Source organism: Canis lupus, chromosome 8, assembly GCF_011100685.1.
Source record: "Canis lupus familiaris isolate Mischka breed German Shepherd chromosome 8, alternate assembly UU_Cfam_GSD_1.0, whole genome shotgun sequence".
Lineage (NCBI taxonomy): Eukaryota > Metazoa > Chordata > Mammalia > Carnivora > Canidae > Canis > Canis lupus.
The window spans coordinates 53846903-53869551 of record NC_049229.1 but is presented as its reverse complement, the minus strand read 5'-3'; the positions used below and the strand labels follow the sequence as shown (position 1 = coordinate 53869551).

Below are 22649 nucleotides of genomic sequence, written 5' to 3'. Positions count from 1 at the left end.
CAAGGGCTTCTCCTTGAGATACCTGTTCCATACGCACAGTGTTTTATGTATGCTTCTCATTTCGACGCAGTGAATATTAAAAAGATGTTGCCTGAAGGATCAAGATGAGATCACTGTTAATATTAAGAAATGGGATTATCTGATCCTCTTTAATGAAATGTGTTAATACTTGGGATACTGCATAATTCACTGAACTTATATTTTTCAAATGACCAAATTGGCAGGATGTTGAAAAATTCCTTCAAAGTGGAAGATAAATTAATGGATTTTATTTTATTTTATTTTATTTTTTTATTTTTAAAATTTTGTTTATTTATGATAGTCACAGAGAGAGAGAGAGAGAGAGAGAGAGGCAGAGACATAGGCAGAGGGAGAAGCAGGCTCCATGCACCGGGAGCCCGACGTGGGATTCGATCCCGGGTCTCCAGGATCGCGCCCTGGGCCAAAGGCAGGCGCTAAACCGCTGCGCCACCCAGGGATCCCCCAATTAATGGATTTTAATCTCAGAGTATAAAAAGTTCATTGGTGTTTGGTTTCAGATTCCACATTGTAGCTAACTTTTAAGAAACCATCACTGAAAATACTTTTTCTTTTCCCAACTGCTTAGCTGTGAGAAGAAAGATTTTCTTCATATACTTCAACCGAAATGGCAAGGTGGATGTAGGAGCAGATAGAATCCAGCTATTTTTCCTTTAGGCTGTTTGTGTTATTTATGTTAACATGTGATGGATGCTTGCTATTTTAAATGAATTAGTAAACTCCAATTTATTTAGAATTTCAGAAAAGCTCTTTAAGGTCCTCAGTAATTTTTGAAAGTGCTAAAGTATCCTGAGACTTAAGTTTTAGAACTGCTGGCTTAGAAATTGAGTATTGAGTTCCTTGAGGACTGTGTACAAATATGTAATCACAGTTCATGCTAAGAACATTTGTTATTAATTTATCTCTTCAATGGAGATAAGGAAGCTTCAGCTTAGCAACTTATTTTAAATAAAGTAAACCTCACCTTTATTATGGTGATGAAATTTATCTTTGAGTGTTTAGACATCTGTGGATAACTTCTGTAAAGTTAAGAAAAATCTGTCTGAGGAAGGAAAAATATATTTAAGTGAGTTGAGGAAATTTTAATTTACCTTGAGAGAAGTGTAATGGTTATTAAAAGTGAAGAGTAGGCATCCAAAAATACAAGTGAAATAGTGCCAACTTTTGAGGCATGAGTTGGAAGAATAGCAATATAAACGTCTCAAACAGCATAAAGTGTCTCAGGATGTGAATAAGAAGAGAGAATAAGATTCCTTTGTGTTATATGGAACAAATACTTTGCAGTTCATGTTACACTCATACAATGATTGTCCTAGAAGTGCTTTGACCTTATGTGGAAGATGCAGCATTTTTAAATGTAGAAAATCAGCTCCAGGGACGCCTGGGTGGCTCAGCAGTTGAGCATCTGCCTTCCGCCCAGGGCGTGATCCTGGAGTCTCGAGATGAAGTCCTGCATCCGACTCCCTGCATGGAGCCTGGTTCTCCCTCTGCCTGTGTCTCTGCCCCCCCTCCCTCTCTCTCTCTCTTTCTCTCTCTCTCTCTCTCTCTCTCGTGAATAAATAAATAAAAATCTAAAAAAATAAAATTAAATAGATCTACCTATTTTTATTACATTTGACTTTTCAAATATTTGTTAGTGTGATATGTATAATGTAGTATATAATATATGAAGATTATGTATGTTTTATACATTGATTTATTTAATGACAAAAATTGTGAATTATTCAACTTTGAATCCCTAACTTCTATCACAGTGCCTCACATATGTGGCTGGTATTCGGTAAATATTTAATAATTAGTTAATGATAAACGTGGTTCCAGAATCTAACAGAACAAAGTAGTTTAATATCTTTGCTGTTTTTCAAATGGGACATACTCTTCTATTGTGGATTGTAATTGGATTTATTTATTTATTTATTTATTTATTTATTTATTTTTAAGATTTTATTTATTTATTCATGAGAGACACAGAGAGAGAAGCAGGGACACAGGCGGAGGGAGAAGCAGACTCCATGCAGGGAGCCTGATGCGGGACTGGATCCCTGGAGCTCCAGGGTCACGCCCTGGGCCGAAGGCAGGTGCTAAACCAACTGAACCACCCAGGGATCCCCTGTAACTGGATTTAAAAATAAACTTAAACTGAATTGAGTTTGTGTTATTTTAATTCTCTGTAGTAAATTTTTTCAGGATCTCCTTAGAATTTCCAGAATGTGCCCTATCTGTGGTGATAAAAATGTTCTGTATCTGTGCTGTTCAATATAGTAGCCACTGGCGACATGTGGTTATTTAGCACTTGAAAAACAGTTAATGGAACTGAGTAACTGAATTTTTAATTATAATTAATTCCAACTTAAATCACCATGTGTGGCTGGTAGATATTGTATCAGACTCCACAGGTTTAGACATTCTTGCTAACAGAAACTAACATTGATTTTGTATTTTACGGTTTACAAAGGACTTTGTCATTAGCTCTAGTCCCATCCCTCTTTTTGGCTGTTTCACAAACTTTTATCAAAAACTTCCCCACTGCTGTGAAGGATACAGTGATGAATTAGATGATCAATTAAGATGAGTAATGACTGCATGTAATTTGAAGTTTAGCTAGATAATGCTGGAAGAGAGGCAATTAAAAAAAGTCAACCCAGTTTTCTGAAGTTATCCCTTGAAACACTATGGGGCCTTCCTTAATGTATAAACTATGGGAGATAGAAAAAACACATAAAACATAGTCTTAATAGTCTTTAATCTGTATTTGAATGTAAATTGTGTTTTGGATTGGTGAGTGATTATAGGTGGGAATGGCAGTCTAGAAATCCTCTTCAAAGTCAATGATAAAATTGTCCTCATTTCTATACTATCAGACCTACCCATATCTAAACAGCAGATACTATGGGAGATAGAAAACATGGTCTCTCTTCTCAATAAAATAATGTGAGAGGAATTTCCCCAATTGGAGACCAATCTGAAACTCAGTTTATTGGTCTCTAGATCAGGTTTCTCAGCCTTGGCACTATTGTCATTTGTTAATTCTTTGTTGTAGAGAGCTGTTCTGTTCATTATAGAATGTTAACAGCATACCTGGCCTCTGCCCACTAGATGCCAGTAGCTCCCCTCATTCTGACAACCAAAAATGTCTCCATGCTTTGCCGAGGTGTCCCTTGGTGTGGGGCAAAATCATTCCTGACTGAGAACCACTATTCAAAATATATTCTGTGTACCTCAACTCCCATTTCAAGGGAGTCAGAAATGCAGTTTTCTTGTATTTTATTCAGGAGCTAGATGTTTTGTGAAAGTAGAATCCTTCAAATTTCTAGCCTGGAAAACTGCCAGGAAATAGTAGATCTTCATTCATTCATTCGTTCATTCATTCATTCATTCATTCATTCATGAGAGACAGAGAGAGGGAGAAGCAGGCTCCATGCAGGGAGCCCAATGTGGGACTCGATCCCAGGACTCCAGGATCACGCCCTGGGCGAAGGCAGGCGCTAAACCACTGAGCCACACAGGGATCCCTGGAAATAGTAGATTTAATCACAAATTTAAAGATCGAAAAATAGACTCAGGGGGAATATGCTTTGATAAGATCATTTACCAAATGGTAGATATTTGAACCCAGGCCTTCTGTCTCCAGATGACATACGTAATACTTACCAGTAAAAAGAAAGGTACCAGAGTTGTGACTAGGCCTGCTGTGGTAGCAGCAATATAGTGTAGAGATTAAAGTTTAGATCAAAGCTGGGATTAGGGTGAGGCAAGTGAGGTGCCTAGCATGCAGAATTTTTTTTTTTTTTTTTTTAATATTTTACTTATTTGAGAGACACATAGAGAGAGGCAGAGACCTAGGCAGAGAGGGAAGCAGACTCCATGCAGGGAGCCTGATGTGGGAGTCAATCCCAGGTCTCCAGAATCATGCCCTGGCAGGCGCTCAACCACTGGGCCACCCCGGCATCCCTAGAGTGCAGAATTTGAAGGACATTCAGTCTTCACTCTCAGGGTCCAGGTTCCCTGACTGGAATACTGGAGTCAGACTGCCTGGATTGTATCTCACTTTTGCCTGCTATTAGTTTGTGGTCTTGGATAAATTACCTAACTTACTGTTCTTCAGGTTCATTTTCTGTAAACAGCAGAATGTCGATGTTATAGGATTTTGTAAAAATGAGTCTGTATGTGTAAAGTACTCAAAATGCACAGAAAGAATACAGTATTAATCTTGTTAATATGATATATAGATGTACATTAGAGTCATTTGGAGAACAGAAAATGAATTTTCTCCATGTCTAGTATCAGAGACCAGGCAAAGATTGATGAAGTAGGATTGCCAGAAATAATAGTTACTGTGTTGGAGGGAAAATAGTATTATAAAAATAAAGAGTTCTGCCATTTCCTTTTGCTTATTTATTTTTTAAGATTTTATTTATTAATTCATGAGAGACACAGAGAGAGAGGCAGAGACATAGGCAGGAGAAGAAGGCTCCCTTCAGGGAGCCTGATGCAGGACTTGATCCTAGGATCATGCCCTGAGCCAAAGGCAGGCTCTCAATCACTGAGCCACACAGGTGCCGAGTTCTGCTATTTCTTTCTTTTTCTTTCTTTTTTTTTTCTTTTTTTTAAGATTTTAGCTGAGTTCTGCTATTTCTTTCTTTTTCTTTCCTTTTTTAAAGATTTTATTTATTTATTTGTGAGACACAGAGAGAGAGGCAGAGACAAGGCAGAGGGAGAAGCAGGTTCCACACAGGGAGCCTGATGCAGGACTCAATCCCGGGTCTCCAGGACCAGGCCCTGGGCTGACGGCGGTGCTAAACCGCTGAGCCACCTGGGCTGCCCCCGAGTTCTGCTATTTCTTAACCAAAATCAATAAATATGTAACAATTCAGTATTCTTGATTGTTGTCAGTGGTATTGATCGAACTGTTGCCGAAAACAGTGTTGCATTATTTTAAATAGCTGATATTCAAAAAAATAGAATGATTGGTAAATAAAACATTTAGTGAATTTGAACCTTATATTATTTTGATATAAGTTTAATGCTTAGTATTTGTGTAGTACTTTATTTGTATTTTTCACGTTATTAAGGACAGTATTTGGTACTTGGTAAATGTGGATTCTCAGTGGACTACTCCCAATACCCCTTTCTCTTCTGCTCCCTACCGCCACCCCCCAGCAGTTGGAAATGTATAGGGCCATGTTTGCTTATCTTTTTTTTTATTTATTTATTTTTATTTTTATTTTTTTATTGGTGTTCAATTTACTAACATACAGAATAACCCCCAGTGCCCGTCACCCATTCACTCCCACCCCCCGCCCTCCTCCTATGTTTGCTTATCTTAAAGTGGGCATCTTTGGCATTTAGTAGGCTCCATCCAGGAATGTTGTATTTTCTGTACACTTCCTGTGGCACTACCCTGAATAATAATGAATTGTCTGGTCAAAATGTCAGTAGCATCCTCACAGAGAAACATTTATGCTAGAAATCAACAGTGTGTTTTCCCTTCTCTTCTTTGGAATTGGTACTAAATACTGATAAATTGTTAGTCATTTTGTTAGCTCCTGAATTAAGGCATAGTCTCTGCCTTGAAGAAGTCCATACTTGAGTAGAGAAGATAGACTTAGTGTGAAAAGTACAATAGAAATATTTCTAGGGTATGGAGGCAGTGAGTGATTTCTTAGAGGCTATGTGACTTTGACATTTGCATTGTGTAGGGAATCGTGAGGGAAGACTACTAGTCAGAGGGAATAGTTTACTAAGATTTATTTATTTATTTTTAAATTTTTATTTATTTATGATAGTCACACAGAGAGACAGAGAGGCAGAGACACAGGCAGAGGGAGAAGCAGGCTCCATGCACCGGGAGCCCGACGTGCGATTCGATCCCCGGTCTCCAGGATCACGCCCTGGGCCAAAGGCAGGCGCCAAACCGCTGTGCCACCCAGGGATCTCCCCCCCCCCTTTTTTTTTTTTTAATTTTTATTTAAGTTTACTAAGATTTAGATACGAAATATGTATGCCATATTCAGGGAATTGCAAGTACTTTGACACTATTGGGAAAGTAGAATGCAAGTTACTGTAGCAGTTAGGGAGGTAACATTCTATATTAAGGACCATGATCTTTAACGTGAGAAAGATTTCTCTGGGGTGCTAGTTAAAATGCAGATTTTTGGACTTCTGCTCCAGAGAGTCTGACTTGATAGAAGCATAATCTGACATTTTCTTTTTAACATTTACCAAAAAGAAAAAAAAATTAAATTGACTTTTCACAAGCCACTAATGGTTTGCAGCATGCACTTTGAAAAACATTGGTTTAGACTTTAATAGCGTACATTAAAGTGACCTGGACAGGTTATTAAAACAGATTTTTGGCTCCATCCCTAGAGTTGCTGAGTCAGTAGGTCTGGCTTGGGGCCTGAGAATTAGTATGCCTAACAAGTGCTCCGGTGATCCTGATGCTGTTTGCCCTGAGACCATATTTTGAGAACCACAGACATAGAGGACAGATTGGAAGAGCAATTTTTCACTAGAATGTAGGCCCTGTGACGAAAAGTGTTTTTGTCAGGTTTGTTCACTGTTCTCAATGTCTCTAACAGTGTCTAGTATATAGGGTATCTCAGTAATTATTTGTAGAATTTATGACTTGATGTGGGGAGCTCAGTAAGGATAGATTGGAACAATGCTTTGGAAGGGATAGTGACAATAATGATGGGTGTTGAAGTGGATTCTGACTTATAGGCCGTTTATTTGGGAGGCTAGGTGAGTAGTGGTACCCAGTTCTTAGCACTTAATATATAATCATTAATACTTGCCACTACAATGGAAGCTTCATTAAAATGATGTGACTGGATCAGAGTGCAGTGGATAGACCAATTGGGGGTGATACACATGAAGCTTTAAATTTGAAAAGTCATGGCTTAAACAACGGTTTCTTAAAGCATTAATCAATGGTACTTTGAGTTTTGGCTTACCAGAGGCTAGGTTTTGTTTTGTTTTAGAACAGACAAAAAGAAGTATAGAAGTTTTGGGTGAGAAAGGAGAGATGATGAGTGGGAAATATCAGGGAGGGTGACAGAACATGAGAGACTCCTAACTCTGGGAAACGAACAAGGGGTAGTGGAAAGGGAGGTGGACGGGGGGATGGGGTGACTGGGTGATGGGCACTGAGGGGGGGGCACTTGATGGGATGAGCACTGGGTGTTATACTATATATTGGCAAATTGAACTCCAACACAAAAATATACAAAGAAAAAAGGTGCATGTAAAGGGGGAAAAAAAGTTTTGGGTGAGTGCAGACTGTTTGGGAGCCTTTGTATAGCCTTTGATGTTAGTTTGAATGTATTTTATTCAGTGTGTGAGAGTCCATTTTGTCTCCTGTGTGCTATGCTAGATGCTCACTTAACAGAGATGAACCAGATACAAATTGGGCTCCCAGGAAATAATTCCTTGTTACTCCAAGAAGAATTGTAGCTATTTTTAATTTGAGATTTTTTAGAGACTTAGATTTCTTAGCTGGAAGCGATTTTAGAAATAATTCAACTTGTTCTGTTTTTTTAGAAGAGGAAAATGCCCAAGAAAGCTACATAATTTGTCCACAAAGCTTGAATAGTTTTCAAACCAGTACTGTGTTCCTAACTTCCAGTGTAATGCTTTATTACACAATTAATTGCACCACCACCATAATAATGAAAATCAGCATGCATTGGTCACTGAGTTTATGCTAGATTCTGATGTTTTATGTAAATATGTTACTGAGTCTTCACAACAACCCATGAGATAGATATTGTTATGCTGTCTCTATTAAAAATAGTCTTTAGGCAAGTCTAAGTACTGAACCTGCTTAAGGGAATGGTTGCTTTGGGAGACTGACCTTTAGTTTACTTTTTCAGCAAGCCAATAGAGAGATTTGCTAGAATTGTTACTAGCATGTACTTACAAATACAGAATTTCTAGAATAGTTGGAAGTGTCAAGGAGACACTCGTAAAGCGTTGTGAGCATAGTAAAGGGAGGCTCTGATAGAAACCTCAGGTGTGTTAGGTAATATTCCAAGAGTATATCCTAGGGGGGAAAACAGTGTATGTAGGTGTTAGGTGCTGGTATACAAAATGATTGATATATTATTTTTAAAATATTTTATTTACTTGAGAGAGAGCGAGCCTGTGACTGTGCTCAAGAGCAGGGAGCGCGGGAGCGGGGATGAAGGTGAGGAGGAAGGAGGAGAGGGGGGACCAGCAGACTCCCTGCAGGACCATGAGTTCATGACCTGAGCCAAAACTGAGTCGACCACTTAACCAGCTGAGCCACCCAGGTGCCCCAAAATAACTGAATTAAATTTCATTTGTATATTTAAAGAATAGTTTTCTTTCTTGGGCAATTTCTTAGAAGGGTTAAGGTTTTCCACAATGAAGACTTAAATCTGGTTAGAGAGGAAATGTGTGAGGGAGAGGAATGCAGTAGTCATAAATATTTTATTTTCTGTCTTCCTTTGCCCATGTCTGATTTATTTCCCCATCATAATTGCTGTGTCCTAGGGTGAGAGGAGAAAATAGAAGTGGCAAAGCAGAAAAGGATTGTTATTCCTTGTCATGATGGAGGATGGAGGGGAATTTCAAAAGGTGTGGAGGGTTGAGAATGCCTCTAAAAGCGTTAGGCATTGTTGGTTTTTTAACTTGTGTAGGATCAGACAAAGTTAGGCTTTTCTAACTTGAGGATTGCCTCTATGATGTTTCTCATTGTTCAAATCAAGGAAACATGAATTTATGTTTTGCTATAATAGCTTAAAAGTTAGATATTTCATTAAAGGGAGATTTCCATGAAAATAGTAATTATTTTGATGTTAAAAAAGGGTACCCTGATGATTAAAAAATTGCTTATGTGAAACTCTGCCTGGAATTACCGTAGAGAGTTTGAAGACATAAAAAGAAACAAAATTCTAGGCAACCTCGGTGGCTCGGCGGTTTAGCGCCTGCCTTCGGCCCGGGGCGTAATCCTGGAGACCCAGGATCGAGTCCCACATCGGGCTCCCCGCATGGAGCCTGCTTCTCCTCCCTCTGCCTGTGTCTCTGCCTCTCTCTCTCTGTGTCTCTCATGAAGAAATAAATAAAAAATCTTAAAAAAAAAAAAAAAGAAACAAAATTCTTCAGTACTCCAAGATAGCAAAAAAGAAATTTGATACTTTAAAAGTTATTTTTCATTATTGTATACACTTGTGTAAAAATTAGAGATTGGTTTATTTTGTGGTTGTATTGGTTTTGAAAATGGAAGAATTTTATGAACAGACTAATAAAATATGTTTTATCCACATGTCTGAAGTTACCTTCACTAACATTACTTTTCTTTGCCTTAGTTGTGGGAGAATAAACTAATGCAATCTAGGGCAGTAGATGGATTTCATTCAGAAGAGCAGCAGCTTTTATTGCAAGTTCAACAGCAGCATCAACCCCAGCAACAGCAACATCACCACCACCACCACCATCAGCAAACTCAACCACAGCAAACGGTACCTCAGCAAGCGCAGACTCAGCAGGTCCTTATTCCTGCATCACAGCAAGGTGAGACTGGATATATTTTTCTACTTACAACGTGGAAATGAAATTTGTCATTTTCAAAGAAGAGAAATAGCTGTAGGTTTTTCCTTTTTATTGACTGAGGGGATAGTGTATGTATATTTACATACAAATTTTGTATAAAACGTGGATTTTATATTGTAGAAATTATAAACAAGTAGTTAACTGAGAGCCTACGATGATATTCTTAAAAGTGTATTAATACTTTCTTTCGAGAAGGCTATAAAACGGTAGATTTCCCTAAATAAGTCAGACCTATTAAAGATTTATTTACTAAGGATTTCATTATTTCATATGGTAAAATTGTTACCACTTTCTTTGTAAAATTGATCAAAGACATTTAAGTTTGTTTTTTATAAATACATCTTAAGCACTGGGGGATTTTTGTAAGTATGGCAGTCTGAAATTTCAGTTCTTTAATACTTTGTGTAAGTATAAATTGGCTGAATTAGACTTAAGTGAAGAGTGTGTGTGTATCATAATTTATATTACTTGGTTTAAAGGTAAGAAAAAAACCAAATATAGACTGTGTCCATACTTCTTTGTACTATGCAAGTAAATCTGTAAATTTGTTTCATTGAAGCTTTACAAAAGGCTTTGTGAAATAGTTCTCCCAACATTTTAATACTAAGGGAAATTTGGGCCCTGAGAAGGCCAGGAAGGTTGGCCTATTACATGTAACAAGTATTTTCTGTCATCACAAACCTGTTTGGTCATGAAGCTTTCCAAGCATTTGCATTTTGTAAATCTTATTATTGGAGAGGAGAATGAAGGTAAATGAAAAGTTTAATTACTACCCATTTGCCTTATTTGAGAGTGGCTGAGAATATATAAGACTTAAAATTGATAGTGATACATAGTAAGTAATGTATGGTAGAAATGTCTGTTTGGATTGTTTTACTGTTTATACCAAATAAGACCTTTAACATTTGATTTTATTCTATACCTGCATTAAATAATTTTATCCTTTTTCATCTGTTTTGATGACTGTTCCTCCTATTGCCTTCAGGCCTTGGCACTAGGATTTTAGGTCATCATAAATTAAAATTTGATTTTCTTCACTCAGAGAATATTAGGATAATGGGATTATCTGTTTATTCTCTGAAATTTGCGGAATCAAACATCTAATTCCTTTTATATTTACGTAACATTGCCATTGTTTCTTCTCTCTCTCTTTTTTTAACAGCCATTATTTCTGATTTATATTTTTTAAAAAGTTGTTGGAAGTAACAAGATTTTGACAGCTGTCAAATGGGAGAAGAAGGCTATGTAGATGTAAAAAAAAAAAACCTAGTTAATAGTTTCTTTGAGCTCATTCTTAATGGGTTACTAACTCATTCTAACAGTAGTATTAAACAATATTGAGTTAGCAAGATACAATTAAATTTTGTTTGAAATTTTCCAGTTTAAGAACGTACAGAGCTGTATATGTATAGGTTTTAGGTATCTCACTACTTCATGCATCCAAATTTCTTTGTATCCTTAGGTATTGTTACACAAATCTTTTTTTAAATTGATATTTTTAAGTATAATATGGGTATATCACAGCTGTTATTTACCATAGAAATTTATAACATTCTTAGGTATCAAATGGGTGGATGCATTTGGATGTAGAAAACAGGAAAAAAAGTTCTCATCATTGTATAGCATTCTTAGTATTTTGAAACAGCCTCATGGTTCCTTGTTTGCACTTGTGCTTTTTGTTTTTTTCTATAATAGCTGCTGCACCACAAGTTATAGTTCCTGATTCTAAGCTGATACAACATATGAACGCATCAAATATGGTAAGACTTGGAATATAGTATTTTGCTTAGCTCTACTTATTCTAACTCAAAATTGTGATTATGCTTAGGTGTGTTGTATATTAACAATGTGAAATTTATTTGAGACTTTAACAAAATGGCTGTTTATTTGGTTTCCTCGTTATTGGGTTTAGCAGCACATCTAAAATTTAGCTTGATACTTAGACATAGAGGTTCATAAAATTATGCAGTTTTCTGTTGAAAATACCAAAAGAATAATGTTTTGTGAGAGATCTTCCGTCCCATGCTATTTTTGGAAAATGGGTTTAGGGCACCTACCAAACATACTGTGTCAATTATAGTTCTGTTTCAGAAGACCCATTAATTGCTAGAGGTCAGGAATGCTAAGAATTGTAAACTTGAAAAATGAAAATGAACTCTTGGATAGTTCAAGATAACTTTTTAAAACCAAACCTTTAAAATTTTTTTGCTGTGATTTAACCATAGCCTAGCTTAATAAGATTTATTAACTTTGTGTATATTAGTACTTTAAAACGCATTTTGATCAGTTGAGGTTTTTTTTTTTTTTTTTTTTGAAAGATTTTATTTATGCATGAAAGAGAGAGAGAGAGGCAGAGACATAGGCAGAGAGAGAAGCAGGCTCTATGCAGGGTGCCTGATGTGGGACTCGATACCGGGATCACACCCTGAGCCAAAGGCAGGCGCTCAACCACTGAGCCACCCAGGCGTCCCATCAGTTGAGTTTATTATGTATTAGCCTTGGTATTTCTTTTTTTTTTTTTTTTTTTTAAATTTTTATTTATTTATGATAGTCACACAGAGAGACAGAGAGAGAGGCAGAGACATAGGCAGAGGGAGAAGCAGGCTCCATGCACCGGGAGCCCGACGTGGGATTCGATCCTCGGTCTCCAGGATCGCGCCCTGGGACAAAGGCAGGCACCAAACCGCTGCGCCACCCAGGGATCCCAGCCTTGGTATTTCTAAGGGATCTTCACTGAACAGCTCAAATTCTCAAATTTATATATATATAAATATATATATATTATATTAATATATATATAATTAATATATATAATATATATTATTATATTATATATAATATATAATTCGAAAAACTACTTCAGATCCTTAGAGACTCTTTACCTATATAAAGTTTTTTTTTTTAATTTATTTTTTTAAAAGATGTTACTTATTTATTCATGAGAGACACACAGAGAGAGGCAGAGACAGAGGCAGAGGGAGAAGCAGGCCCCATGCAGGGAGCCCGATGTGGGAGTCTATCCTGGCACCACGGGATCACGCCCGGAGCCGAAAGCAGACGCTCAACCACTGAGCCACCTAGGCACCCTATAAAGTTTTTTTTTGAATAAGACATTAAAATAAAGTCTTATTAGAAGAGTTATTCCAGCACTTTCTCATAAATGGCTTTTCTTTGTTCTGTTTACAAGATAAGAGATTGTTAGTGGAGTCTCAGCTCTGACATTTCATTCTTTTTTTTTTTTTTCATTCTTAAATTCAACCGAATCTCTTATTTAAAAGCAAGGATCATTTTTAAAAAATCTCTTAGCCTAGTGCTAGCAATGAATTTTTTTTTTTTAGATTGTGTGTGTGTGTGTGTGTGTGTATTTTATAAAGATTTATTTATTTGAGAGAGAACACATGTGGGTGGAGAGAGAGTAGGGGTGGCAGGGGCGGGAAAGAGATTCTTCAGCAGACTGCACAGAATAACCAGGTGCCCTGAAAAAGCAGTATTTTAAAAAATGATTTCTGTTTGGTGAGTAATGAGTAGTTGACCTCAAAGCTCATCTGTGATTGATAAGTCAGATACAAAACATGGCTCATCCACTAGACAACCGACTCCTTTTTAAATATACCAGCCTTACAAATTCATAGCTTGACAGAATTACAAATTTCTACATGACAGAAATTGGAGTTTTTAAATTTACAAAAGAATCGAGGATATCTATTTTGTACTTGTAATTCAAATTGCCAGAATTGGTTCTTCTTAAAAATCAGAAAATTCCAGTCCATCATGGAATCACAAGAATTTTTATCATTCAGAAAATTCCATTTCAAGTTTAAGGCCCCAAATTTCTTTTTATCTCCATCCTTAAAAATGAAAGTCTCACTATAGGATCTGTATTGCAGTTGGTACTTTGAGATATTTCCTAGGGAATAACTTATGTCGTTTTATTTTATTTTATTTTATTTTATTTTATTTTATTTTATTTTATTTTATTTTATTTTACTTTACTTTACTTTACTTTTTACTTTACTTTACTTTTTACTTTACTTTACTTTTTACTTTACTTTACTTTTTAAGATTTATTTATCCAAGAGAAAAGGAGAGAAGGAGTGTGCACACCTAGGTGGAGGGGCAGAGGGAATGGGAGCAGACTCCCGGCTGAGTACAGAGCCAGATAAGGGGCTTGATCCCAGGACCCTGAGATCCTGACCTGAACTGAAATTAAGAGTTGGCCACTGAGCCAGGCATCCTGACTTTTGTCCTTTTAAAACAGAAAATTTTGTAGAATCACTTGCAGTAGGCCCATTTGATTACTAAGAATTTTAAATGTTTGAGAGAAAATTCTCTTTAAAGACACAAGGGCAAAATCAGTGGCCCATCTCTTCCTTGTTTGTTAGGTCTCCTTGATTCTAAAGAGCATATATTTAAACAGATTCTAGGTCAGAAATATCACTCAGTAAAGATGTTAGCATTTATGTGTATTTTAGAATTTTATTTTTTATTTTTATTTTTATTTTTATTTTTTTTAAATTTTTTTAAAAATTTTTATTTATTTATGATAGTCACACAGAGAGAGAGAGAAGCAGAGACATAGGCAGAGGGAGAAGCAGGCTCCATGCACCGGAAGCCCGACGTGGGATTCGATCCCGGTCTCCAGGATCATGCCCCGGGCCAAAGGCAGGCGCTAAACCGCTGCGCCACCCAGGGATCCCTGTATTTTAGAATTTTAATGGATGTTTTCAGTGTTTGCCCCATGTACTTTATATGTTCTGAAATACAATCACTATAGGCTCTTTACAAAAAAAAAAATTTTTTTTAATAAAATTTTTTTTGGTTTTTGTTTGCATTATTATTCCTGATTCAAAGATAACCATTTGATTGATTTCCTTTTCCTTTTTTTTTTTTTTTTTTAATTTAAATTTTAGGTAGTTGACATACAGTGGAATAATAATTGGTTTCTGGAGTAGAATTCAATGATTCCTCACTTAATATGACACCCAGTGCTTGTCATAACAATTGCCCTCCTTAATACCCACCACCCATCTAGCCCATTCCCTGTTCAAATTCCTCCATCAACCCTCAGTTTGTTCTCTATTGTTAAGAGGCTCTTGTTTCCCTCTCCTTTTTACTTCCCCCCCCTTCCTTTTTCTTCCCCCCCTTTCCTTTTCCCCCTTCTTTTTTAAATTCCACATGTGAGTGAGATCACATGGTATTTATCTTTCTCTGACCAACTTATTTTTTTCTAAAAATTTTATTCATTCAGGAGAGACACAGTGAGAGGCAGAGACACACAGGCAGAGGAAGAAGCAGGCTCCCCATGGGGAGCCCTATACCGGACTTGACCCAGGGACTCTGGGATCATGCCCTGAGCTAAAGGCAGACACTCAACCGCTGAGCCATCCACTCATCCCCAGTTTTGATTTTTTAAAAAGCAATCCATGCTTTGGAAATGAACATGTTGAAAAGTTACATAATTTAATAAAAATGTAGGATAGTGATAATATATTAGGTTGAAAGCTGTTTTGGGGAACCTATAAAATAGGACCTTATGGCAAACAAAATTTGCAGATTCTCTTTATGAAATACTCTAATGCATTAGTCATTTTAGGGCTATTTCATAAAATACAAGAAGAAATTTTCAGTAGGTATTAATAAAAGGTGGTTTGTGTAGTAGGTCACTCAACAAATATTTATTGATAGGAGTTTGGATGTACAGAGGTGTGCAGGTGGTTATTGTGTTGTCTATGCTGTGTAGAAACTACAATTGTCATTTTGCCAGTAGAGGAAGATCTATTAATCTTATAAAATATGAATTACAGGCCCTTAATATTTCTGAATAGTATTTCTCAGTAGTAAGTGGTTGTTAATGTGTTCCTTAGATTACCTTTCATTTGCCTATACAGGCAAGATTTATTTAAATGAATGCAGGACCTGCATTTCATGAAGAGAACCTGATGGAGCTATAGCTGGGGACATTGTGGGAATTTAGGCCTTAGGTGTAGAAACTACATGATTTGATAGTTAGACTTATCAAATGGCAACAAGAAGCACATTTTCTTACAAAGGTATATGTAGAGGGATCCCTGGGTGGCGCAGCGGTTTGGCGCCTGCCTTTGGCCCAGGGCGCGATCCTGGAGACCCGGGATCGAATCCCACGTCGGGCTCCCGGTGCATGGAGCCTGCTTCTCCCTCTGCCTGTGTCTCTGCCTCTCTCTCTCTCTCTCAGTGACTATCATAAATAAAAAATTAAAAAAAAAAGGTATATGTAGAGTCTAGACTAGGTAGTAGTATCATGAACCTAATTGAGTATAATTTTCTGAGTTTTGTTGACTTCTCTGGCATCTTCTAACTGCAGTTATATTTATTTTTCAGAACCTATCAATTAGAGGTGTTTCTAAAAATGTATATATTAGATTGGTATGTGAAGGCTGGGTACCTTTAAAAAGATTGAAGGAAGAGGGGGATAAATTACCTCTACAGATAGTTACAGTGAGATGCATGGAAATACTTTAAATATAGAATAAAAAAAAAAAAAAACCAGTAAGATGTGGTATAATTCTCTTGGAGGAAAGCTGAGAGGAGGAGTCTTCAGAAGCAGTAAATGAAAAATGTATCCTGGATTTAAAGAGATTCACAGTACACCCATGTATATTATTTTTAACTTAAATGTCAGATACTGCCTCCATTTTAAATTGTAGAAATTAAAGTTGGTGACTTTTCTTAAGATTTTAAGGTATTTTTTGTGTTAATAAAACTATTATTAATAGATGTTTCATCTAGATATATAGCCAGTATTGTATCTTAAGGCATCGTAGAAGAATTCCTCGCTCTACAAGCTCAGCCTTCTGATTCTGATACAAGGTCTTCTTTAAAGATTTATTGAGTCTAGTATAAACTAAAAATATTAAGATTTCTAAAATGAAGATATTTAATATTTTGCTTCAAGTAAATGAAGTTGACCTTGAACAATTTGGGTTTGAACTGTATGGATCCATTTATATGCAGATTTTTTCGATAAATATGGTTATTTTCATTAAATGTGGTATATATTTTCTTTCCTCTAGCTATATTGTAGAATATAGTAATATAACATGTGTGGTCAGCAGTAAGCTATTGAGCTTTTGGGAAGTCAAAAATTACATGTGGATTTTCACTTGTGTGAGGAGTTGGTCCCCTTAGCCCCTGCAATATTAAAGGGTCAACTGTACTTGACCACAGGGAGTTGGGAGTAAGGAAATAGAGTTAGGAAAAGAAATACCAGAATGGATATTTTATATATTGTACAGCATTGTTAGTAGGAGGGAGATTTCCTTAGAGCACATTCTCCAGGGGAAAAAACACCCCAATTATATTCTACTTAATTGTTTGAAGTACTTACATAATGCATTTTAGGCTAGGTGGTCTTTATTGTATCATTTTATAAAATGGAATTTAGTCTTTTTAAGACTTTTCGTTTTAGTATATACTAAATAATAGTTCGAATACTATTAAAATATGCCAGAGATAAACTGAGGTACTGTTATGTATGTATGTGGTTTTGATTTTTTCTCCTTGGTTTTTTTTTTTTTTTTTTTTTTTCCAGAGCGCTGCTGCTACAGCTGCTACCTTGGCACTCCCTGCAGGTGTGACTCCTGTTCAACAGATACTAACAAATTCAGGTAATTAGGAATAACGGAACCATTATTTATATGTATAACTCAGAAAATTGTACCATCTAGTCTTTGTTTGAGCCTCACTGCAAGACAAAATCAGTATTTCTTTTACCATTTAGCTTAGGTTATTAAAATAAGATTGACTATTACATCACATTAGATGATAGTTATTGTTAAGGATGGAGTAGAAAAGATGAAAATTGCACTTGAGCTTTTGATTTATGAATGAGAATCCTATTATCGAATGAAGTATGATTATATAGAAATACTTACTTACATAGATTTTTGCTAAACACATTTAACCTGCCAAACAACTTGACTCATTTGAATGAATTTGTGATATCAGACTAAATCCTATAATACTTTATTGCATTCTGTTTTATGTACTATCTCTGCATAGACAGACAAAATTTACTTGTGATTTTTTGGCATATTAATGTTGGAAGAATTTATGTGGCTTTTAAGTTGTAATTTTAATTAGAGAATTTCTTGTTATTTTGTTAACAAAATTATTTTTTATAAGTTTTTTTTTTTTTTAAGATTGTATTTATTCATGAGAGACAGAGAAAGGGACAGTGACATAGACTGAGGGAGGAGAAGCAGGCTTCATGCAGAGAGCCCGATGTGGGACTCGATCCCCCGATTCTGGGACCACGCCCTGAGCCAGAGGAGCCGTGAGCTAAACTACTGAGCCACCCAGGCGTCTCGTTAATAAAATTCTAAATTTGTAAAGCACTAACTAGAGGTTTATCTTGCTACATATTTTATTAATATATAATTGTTGCTTTTTAATTAATTGAAGATTCTGCATCATCTAAGACAACAAAGAGAGGGATTCACTTCTCTATGTTTAAGCCAGGCATATACTTAGTATTATGTGGCAATGGTAATTGGCTCAGCATTTTCTTTTTGTTAAGCATTTTGAAGCTAAGTACCGTGTGCTCTGGCTCAAGGTATTAATGAACTGTTTATACTTTCATGTCTTTAAAGCTTTAAAAAGAAACAGCTCCTGAAACATCTGATCTTACTTAGCTGCTTTTGCATGACTCCTAACATGTTAATAAAGATAACTTAAACTTCTAATCAATTCTCATTATCTGTTGTTAAAATTTTATTGGAAAAGAGCTTTCTAAGGATAGCAAGTAAGGAAAAACATTTTAAGCAATGTATTTGAACAATGGAGGGAAGTAAGAGAAGGTAAGGATTATGGTTTACTGTGTATGGGAGCCTTTAATTGCTAGACTTCTTGCTTGATCATTTCCAGGGCATTTTGGTGGCTTGACATTCATTATGAATTCATTTATTTTGAGATGGTCACTGCTAAAATGGTAACTTGTAATGTATACTTTTTGCTTCAGGCCAGCTTCTTCAAGTAGTCAGAGCAGCCAATGGTGCCCAGTATATCTTTCAGCCTCAGCAGTCAGTGGTTCTTCAACAACAAGTTATACCACAAATGCAGCCTGGTGGAGTACAGGCTCCTGTTATACAACAGGTAATAGAATAATAAATTATGAGCATCATGATGGGGTTCTTTTTTCTTCTTCTGTGTGAACTCTGGGAGATTTCCTTCCCCTTTCCCATGGCTTTATATGAGCTCTTAGACTGTTCTCCAATGCTGTACATCCTGTCATTGTAAATTCCTCCTGCATGCGTCACAGCTTAACTTTACATTCAATATATTTAAGACTAAATTGTTGTTATCCCTGCTTATCTTTCATTATCCCTCTGAACGTGCTTTTCTATCAGTGGCATCACACTTGATGCAGCCTCCTAAGCCTCCAAGTATTGCGTTCATTCAACAAGTATTTAATACTGTGTTGGCTATGTGTCAGGGTCTTTGCAAGGGACTAGAGATTTAGGAATGAACATGGAAGACATGAATCTAGTTTCATGAAGCTTATGCATTTTCTGAAAGTGGGTGTGTGGGAACCCCCACTTCCCTTACCTTTAATATTGCAAAGTACCATGAAATCCTACCAATTCTTAATAGTTCCTTTCTTTCAGACTGCAGTTTTAACATGTTTGCAGTTCCTTAATATTGGAAACTAGTTTTCTTAGACTCTCATCATTTTCTAAGTTCATGCTTTCGTAATTTCCTACTTAAAATACTATTATTATTCTCTCAATAGTATATATTACTATATATATAATGTTAATGTGTGTGTATTTGTATATATAAAGTACCATATATTATTCTCTCAATTGATTTTCCTTACTCTAATCTTGGGCTTCCTAACTTGTTACTCTATTTTATAGTTATTCTAAAAATCTTAAATTTTTTTAGTGACTTCCCCATTGCCTATTGGAAAAAGTCTAAACTCCTCAGCATGGTTAATAGGATCTTTGTTTTTTGTGGATCTTATTTTTTAATCTCTTCAGCTTTAATTCTTGTCATGCTTCCAGTTATCTGCTTCAGCTGCTGTTTAGATAAGCTAAACTTTTAAATACTTGTAAACCTACCTCTGTGCTGACTGTTAAGCTCTTGTCCTGTAAGGACAAAGAGGAAAGAGAAATGGTTATTTATTAAAGAATTTAGGTACTTTAAAAAAGGAGACATATAAATATGTAATGTCCATGTTATAGTATGATGATAGAGATAAGATCGGAGAAGCATTTATCTAGTCAGTTTACAGCTTCCCAGATGTTCACTTGATGTTATTCTTCTACTTAGAATGTCATTTGGTCTTCCTTCTAGCAGCTCTCTTTACTCCCATCAAACAAAGCCACCGAGGGGATCGGGATCCCTGGGTGGCTCAGTGGTTTGGCTCCTGCCTTTGGCCCAAGGCATGGTCCTGGAGTCCCGGGATCGAGTCCCGCGTCGGGCTCCCGGCATGGAGCCTGCTTCTCCCTCCTCCTGTGTCTCTGCCTCTGTCTCTCTCTCTGTGTCTATCATAATAAATAAATAAACAAACAAATAAACAAACACATACATACATACATGCCACCGAATGGAAAAGCCTGGCTAATCTTCCAAGCACAAAAGAACACAAGTATTACCTACTAAGAAGGCTTCCCTGACCATACCTTGTCCCTCAAGCTGAATTTAGTCCTCTCTCCTGTTTTCAGAGCACCATATCATACTTGTATTACACCTTTTACCTTTTGAGTTGTGTTACTGTTTTGTCTATTGCACCATTAATCCGTAAACTTCTTAAACAAAATACTGTCTTATTTTGCGTTTCTTGAACCTAAAGGCAAGTAATTGCCATTTGCTGTTTTTTTTATAACTAGGTATTCTCTTTTTATTTATTAACTTATTAATACATATAAATATATTTATTGTAAAATATATATTTGTTAGTATGTACTTTTTGAGTTATGGTTTACTTTAGAATTCTAGCTATAAAAGCTGAAAGGAACTATAGAAATCATCTGATCTGGTGTAGTTGGATGGTTAGAATCAGCTGGGGAAGCTTTTATTTATTTATTTATTTATTTATTTATTTATATTTTTTTTAATTTTTATTGATTTATGATAGTCAGAGAGAGAGAGAGAGAGAGAGAGAGGCAGAGACACAGGCAGAGGGAGAAGCAGGCTCCACGAGCCCGACGTGGGATTCGATCCCGGGTCTCCAGGATCGCGCCCTGGGCCAAAGGCAGGCGCCAAACCGCTGCGCCACCCAGGGATCCCTGGGGAAGCTTTTAATGATTAGATTTCAGTGGCATGTGGCTCAGGTCATGGTCCCAAAGTCCTGGGTTGAGTCCTGCATTGGGAGCCTGCTTCTTCCTCTGCCTGCCACTCCCCACGCTTGTGCGCATATGTGTGCGAGCATTCTCTCTGTCAAATAAATAAATAAAATCTTTTTAAAAAATTAAAAAATAAATGATTAGATTTCATCTCACATGAATTAAATCAGAATATTGTGGGTCCAAGTACCAGTATTTTTAAGCTACCAGATGGTTGTAATTTTTAGTCAGGGTTGAGAACCATTGATTCTAGTCTAACAGTGAAGTGGCAAAAGCCAAGGGAGGTTAAATGACATGCCTCTGCTACATCTCAGTCTGGGATCTGAGATAAAACTAGGACCCAAGACTTCACATTTTCAGTGCAATGATTTCCACAGGGAGGCAGTGTAACATAATAATTACAGCAAAAATCAGAAAGCGTGGGTTAAAATTTCACATCATAGTGACTATGAGCTTGGCAAGTAACCTGTTCATACATCAAGGAAATAAATGAATCATATGTGTAACTCTTGGTTTGGAATTTTCCATGTACATAACAAGTGCTCAATAAATAATTATTTTCAGAAAATCTTTTTTTTCCTTAAGAACTTTGAAAGGTAAAATGAAAATAGGATCAGTATACTAGTTAAACATTCCTTTTATGCTTTGGTGGTTTTAACTGAAAGAGATGTGGCCATTTTTCGTGATTCTTCAGCATTTATGCCTGTTTCTTCATATTATATCATGAAACTGAGCCTACTGTTCCTCTTAACTAGTTTCTAATATGGGTTTCTTTTGCCTCAGGTACTGGCCCCTCTTCCTGGAGGGATTTCACCACAGACAGGTGTCATCATTCAGCCACAGCAAATCTTATTTACAGGAAATAAGACTCAAGTTATACCTACAACAGTGGCTGCCCCTACACCGGCACAAGCACAGATAACTGCAACTGGCCAACAGCAGCCACAGACCCAGCCTGCTCAGCCACAGGCTCCGCTGGTGCTACAGGTTGATGGAACTGGGGACACATCATCTGAAGAAGATGAAGATGAAGAAGAAGACTATGATGATGAGGAAGAAGAAGACAAAGAGAAAGATGGAGCTGAAGATGGGCAGGTAGAAGAAGTAAGTTTATAGTCAAAGACTTGAAATGAGAAACTACTCAATCATTTCTTTTACTTGGTGCCAAACTGATGAATTATATTCTATTTTTTCAGAGGCTATTAAGGTGTTACACAATATAGGATTTTATTTTATTTTTTTTTTAATTTTTTTTTAATATAGGATTTTAAATACGAAGTTGGATTGTTGTAACCTAGTAAGGTTTTTAGATGGTTCTGGTTGTACTTATCATCATAGAATACTGTTTCATATACCTGGTAATAAAAAATAAATGTATATTGAATTGAGTTGTATTTATAAAGGGGGTGGACACAATGCAAGTAATTCTAATTTTCTGGCTTATGCATTCATGCTGTGATTCAAACACAAGACATTGGTAGATAAAATGAGGTTGTTTGCTTCAATAATTAAAAAAGATACAGCAACATCTGGGAAGAGAGGACACTTGAGGAAAAAGCTAAATGTGACAGACTTATTCATGAATAACTTTCTTTTGGTCTGTATTCTGTACCAGTTCCTTACATCACTTTATCTACTCCTAGTCCCTGTCATGAGTTAAGCAAACCATCCTTTGTTATTCATCCTTATATATTTCTAGAAGCATATAAA

General features: G+C 36.4%; 1 protein-coding gene and 1 non-coding gene across 3 annotated transcripts in view; both read left to right on the top strand.

Annotated features, from left to right (window-relative positions):
• GTF2A1 (general transcription factor IIA subunit 1) overlaps positions 1–22649 on the top strand; it is a 46463-nt gene that overhangs the window by 5496 nt on the left and 18318 nt on the right. For both annotated transcript variants that reach the window (XM_038545483.1, XM_038545484.1), the window contains exons 3-7: positions 9372–9576; positions 11311–11375; positions 17183–17258; positions 18611–18744; positions 21723–22043. In XM_038545483.1, coding sequence (XP_038401411.1) covers positions 9372–9576; positions 11311–11375; positions 17183–17258; positions 18611–18744; positions 21723–22043 — 801 coding nt within the window. The remainder of the gene's footprint in view (positions 1–9371; positions 9577–11310; positions 11376–17182; positions 17259–18610; positions 18745–21722; positions 22044–22649) is intronic.
• Positions 10573–10717, top strand: LOC119873138. Its single transcript, XR_005363929.1, has one exon. It is a non-coding gene; the product is annotated as a small nucleolar RNA SNORA79 (small nucleolar RNA).